The following is a 5156-nucleotide window of genomic DNA, read 5'->3' on the forward strand; positions in this document are numbered from 1 at the left end:
AAAACCAATATTCTACAAACAACTAGAAAATTTTTGAAACCAATTTCTAGAGGCTTGTTTAAGGCCATAGAGGGACTTTTGAAGTCAACAAACCCAATTTTCACCTGGTTTTGCAAAGCTTTGTGGTATGTTCATGTGTACCTCTTCATGCAGATCTCCATGCAGAAAGGCATTACTAATGTCCAACTGATGTAATTCCCAGTGTCGTACTGTAGCCACAGCTAATAGACAACTCAGAGTCGTAAGCTTTGCAACTGGAGCAAAAGTGATGTGATACTCGAATCCCCAAACTCTTGCTCTTGAAGAAATGAATTGCATAGGCAGGGAAAGAATCTATCTTGATCAGGCTATGAACAAACTAGTGGAAAATCGAAACCCTATAAACCCCTTGATTATGACCCAAGAATGAATTCTTACCCACAATAAGTGATAGATAGAACTAAGGTTGTAAGGTAGGACAACGCCACAATCCAACTTGGTCTTGAATTGATAAGTCAAAACTTGAACAAAGGAGACACAACTCACTTTGTATCAGGGGACGTTCCCAAAGGAACAAGAAGGAGATGAATCTCTCAAACTTTATTTCATAATCGTCTATCTCTGAAAAGTTGTATAAGGTTGGCTATTTATAGCCTTACATGACTCAAACCCTAATTCTAGTTGGAATATCATAAGACACAACTTCCTAAACCTAAATAATACTAATACTTGTGTCTTGGTATGCTAAATATGCCTTACTAGGCTTACAAGGACCAATCAGACGTGGGGAAATAGAAACTAACTTTTTTTTTTGGCCAAACCCCCAAGACCGAGGGAAGGGAGCCACCCCTTAGTTTTATTCAACAAGAACCAAACCTACCAAGGGACTATTACACGATAGTGCGACTACAATGAAAGTGAGGAAACGAAAGCTTGTCTAGATGAATGCACGCCCAAGCCTTTGCCGGGAGCTGCCAGACTCAGAAAATATCATATCTGAACCTAAGTTAGCGGAAGCCAGGGCATCTGCCGAAGAGTTCCTTTCCCGAAACACGAAAGCAAGTGAAGCCTTCAGATCTTTGAGCGTCAGTCGAATGTGCTGCAGCACTCGACACAGCGGTCACTTGGCTAGAGCATTCGACTGCACTAGGTGGACCAAGCCCTTCGCATCAACTTCAGCCAATAAATTTCGAACGTCCCGCTGCCTACAAAGCTGGAGTCCTGTCAGCAGAGACAACGCCTCCACCATCAGCACATCAACCTCTCCAAACTCTTTGTAGTACGCGAATACTAAATCCCGTACCGCATCACACAGTACCCCACCCCCTCTTCCCCCTGAGTCGGATACACTGGCATCCGTGTTTAGCTTAAGGAACTAGTCCGGAGGCTTCTGCCAGTGGACTACCTGAAACTGGAGCGAGCCCCGCCACTCTCGAACCAACCGGAACCAATCACAATCACGATCTCCCGCAAAGTGGGAGGGGTCAAAAACCTTTGATGCCCCTAGCTGAAGCACGAATTGTTCCACAAGAAATATGACCTGGGATGTCGAGAACGCACCCCTTTGGAAGCAGGCGCCATTTCTACCCTTCCAGACGAACCACAAGATCAGCAAGGGGAGCAAGACCCGTATATGCCTCGGAGTGACTGCCGAATGGGAGCAGAACCAGCTGACTAGGAGAGAGGAGATGCTGCCGGGGCGACCTAACCTGAAGCCAAAACGAGAAGAAAATAACGTCCAAACTTCAGTGGCCACAGGTCCATCAATAAATAGGTGAGAGACGGCCTCCGAGGCTTGGGCGCAACAGCTACATCTGGAAGCCAAGGTCACTCCCTTTTGTTGTAGCGTACTATAAATGGGAACCCAGTTCTGTACAAGCCTCCAAGCAAAAAAGGAAATCTTCAATGGAATCGCGCGATCCTAGATATGTTTCTCCACGAGCGACAAGTTCCTTTTTTGCCGGAGTGTCTCCCAAGTTGAGGAAACCGAGAACTCCCTATTGGACCCCGGTAGCCATAATACCATCTTATCCTTTTGGGAAGCATCAAACGGGATGTTAACGATCTCTGCCACTACCACCTCTGGCACCCACTCTTGTGATAAGCAAATATTCCAACCACCCGGGAAATAAAACTCACCTACCAAGGCATGCGAGGGTTGCTTACACCCAAACGAGAAGCGAGTGACTGATCGGCACACCAGATATCGAACCAAAAATCCACCAGACCTCTCCTAGACACTAGCGAATTAGCTCGTCCACTCGATGTCTGACCCACTCCAAGCGTCTCCAGGAGAAAGGAGGACGTTCCACTATCAGTAGCAAAGGATGGAGGCCTTTGACGTACTTTGAGTGCATGAAGTTAGCCCAGCAGGAATTCTTCTCTCGCAACCGCCACCATAACTTACAAGAGAAAGCCCGAGACACATCGTCAAAGGAGCAAAACCCGAGCCCCCCTCCCACAAGGGGAAGCACAACTTCCCCCAAGAACTCCAATGAAGATGCTTTGCATTACTGCTCTGATCCCAAAGAAAGGAGTTACAAATTCTGCCTTGCGCTACTATCACGCCCTTCGGAGAGGATAACACCTGCAGGAGATACATCGGAATTGAGCCGACCACGTGATGTATCAGCATTATCTTCTCCCCATACTTAGCAGTTTTGAACTCCAGTGGAGAAGGCGTTGTCGCAGCTTAAGGAGAAGATCGTCAAAGACCATGCACCCCAGCCTCCCCCGCACCAGCGGAGCACCCAGATAGGTAACCGGCAGGTGCCCTTCCTTGAACTGAAGGACCGAGGAAACCAGCGCCACTTGGTTAGCTGTCGCCCTAGAAGGACAGATGAATGAGCTCTTGCCCTCGTTGACCTTTTGCCTAGACATAGCTTGGTAAGAAGCAAGAAAATCGTGGATGGCGGTAACAGTCTCCAATGAGCACCGTGTGAAAATAATCATATCATCTACGAAAGCTAGGAATGGGATTCTAGATCCTGCCGAAACGTAGAAGAACCCAGCATGCTCCAAAAAGAGGTGGTGAAGACCTCGCCCTAGGAATTCTGCAACCAGTAGGAAAAGGGCCGGGGACAGCGGGTCTCCTTGCCGCACCCACCGGGAAGACTTGAAGAACCCCGATGGCTCGCCATTGACTAACACCTAGAATCACGAGTTGAAAAAGGTACGAAACAAGAGGTCGACCACCTCTTCTTGGAAGCCAAATTTACGGAGCATAACAGTAAGAATGGCCACTCCACGCGGTCGTAAGCTTTTTCCAAATCAAGTTTGAGAATCAGGTTCGGACAAGTGAGCCGACGGTTCAAGTCGAATACCAGTTCCTGTGCCAGGAGGATATTGTCGACGATGCCTCTACCTGGCACAAAGCCTGCCTGCCATGGCGATATTAGAGAAGGTAGCAACCTAGTCAACCTTCACGACAGAATTCGGGAGATGATCTTCGAGGAGACATTGCAAAGGCGGATAGGTCTAAAATCCCGCCACTGGGAAGGACCATCCACTTTTGGTAGAAAAAGAAGCAGAGAGCTAGACCAATCGCGAGGCTGGGAAATGCCTTTGAAGAAGTCATGTATGGCGCATAACAAATCCTCCTTAATCTCCTCCAGCACGACTGGTAAAAACCCATCCCAAACCCATCTGGTCCCGGGGCGCTCTCGACATTCATGCCAAACACAGTTTCGCGCATCTCCTCAAGAGTGGGTAGCCCCGCCATCATTTGGCTGTCCTCCTCCCCAACTTGTGGGACCGCAAATGGCATGCTAAAAGGACCCTCGTGCCCCTCCGACGAAAAGAGCTTGGTGTAAAAAGCGACAACAGATGCCTTTATCTCCTCGGTAGCCTCTAGCCAAGTGTCGGACTCCTCCTTGACCTGCGCTATAAAATTCTTATTCCGTCGTTGCCTGACTGTGGCATGGAAAAAAGCCGTGTTGGCATCCCCCTCTTTTAACTATTTGATATTTGCTTTTTGCCTCCAATACTCACACTCAACTGACAGCTCCTGCATGTATTTGGCTCGCGCTTCCTGTAGATGAAGTTTAGATGTTTCGTCCCTCAGAAGGTCATAGTCTGCCTCCAGTTGCTTGACAACCTCCTCTGCTTCCCGAACTCATCTGAAAACATTTCCAAATGTATCCCTGCTCCAGGCCTTCAGTCGGTTGCGGACCCTCATCAGCTTCCTATGAAAGCCAACGATGCTCTCCCCAGACCCCTGGGCGTTCCACTCGTCGGTGACCACCTCCCGAAACTGAGAATGCGAGCGCCAAACATTCAAGAACCTGAAGCCACCACCCCGTGGGCCTTGAGCCCTACACCTGATGAGCAATGGCGCATGGTCGGAGTGTCCCCTTGCCAAATAAGAGACCCGGGTGGTAGGGTAAGCCTCCAACCAGTGCGAGTTGATTAGTGCCCTGTCTAACCTTTGCCAAACAGAACCATTTGTCCATGTAAACGGAGAACCGTCAAAATCCACTGATGACAAACCACAGTTAAAGGTAGTGAAGTTGAACTCCTCCATATTGGTAACATTCGCCAGAGAACCCCCTACCCGCTCATCAGCGGAGGTGATGACATTAAAGTTTCCCGCCACCACCACGACTTGGAGAGACCCGAGCTAACATGTTCCAGACTTTGCCAAAGCGGCCTCCTCCCTACTCTAGTGCACTTGGCATATATCCCCGAGAAGGCAATCGAGGCCCTAGACCGGAACTCAATTAAAAACTAACTTAAAAACTATGAAAATCGTTAAAAATTGTAGAAATTGACTGACAAAGTTTGGCCCGGGACATCATGCCGGACATTGCCAGAACCTCGAATGAAAAGCAAGAAATCAAAGAGCAAAATGGATCCGCGGAGTTGACATATTTTATTGTCAACAATTGTTAAGGCTCAACCTACTCTGATGCCATGAAGAAAAGTGTTTAGATTGGGGAAAACTTCCAGTATTTATTACTAGTAGATTGCAACAGTCTGCTTATATATAAGTACAAGAATTGTGACAAAATAGGAAGATACAATCATTCCTAAAATCATGTAATAGAAAGCTAAAACTGCTCCTACAATTACGTCATGATAGGAACATATATGGTAATAATGTATACAGCTGTATGATTGAATATCTCAACATAATCAGCCTAATCATTCTATAATATTCCTTTGCTTTGGCAGCCTTG

At 47.5% G+C, this 5156-nt stretch overlaps 1 protein-coding gene across 1 annotated transcript; it reads right to left on the bottom strand.

Annotated features, from left to right (window-relative positions):
• Positions 1-916: 916 nt before the first annotated feature.
• Positions 917-4501, bottom strand: LOC140015138 (uncharacterized). The gene is made up of 8 exons (XM_072067032.1): positions 4106-4501; positions 3482-3934; positions 3303-3359; positions 2631-3129; positions 2003-2118; positions 1581-1688; positions 1385-1486; positions 917-1078 (listed from the first exon to the last, which is right to left on the bottom strand). Exons 1-8 carry the CDS (start codon positions 4499-4501, stop codon positions 917-919), a joined length of 1893 nt encoding a protein of 630 aa, XP_071923133.1.
• Between the last annotated feature and the right edge of the window lie 655 nt (positions 4502-5156).

The sequence above is a fragment of the Coffea arabica genome, chromosome 10e (assembly GCF_036785885.1).
Source record: "Coffea arabica cultivar ET-39 chromosome 10e, Coffea Arabica ET-39 HiFi, whole genome shotgun sequence".
NCBI classification, from domain to species: domain Eukaryota; kingdom Viridiplantae; phylum Streptophyta; class Magnoliopsida; order Gentianales; family Rubiaceae; genus Coffea; species Coffea arabica.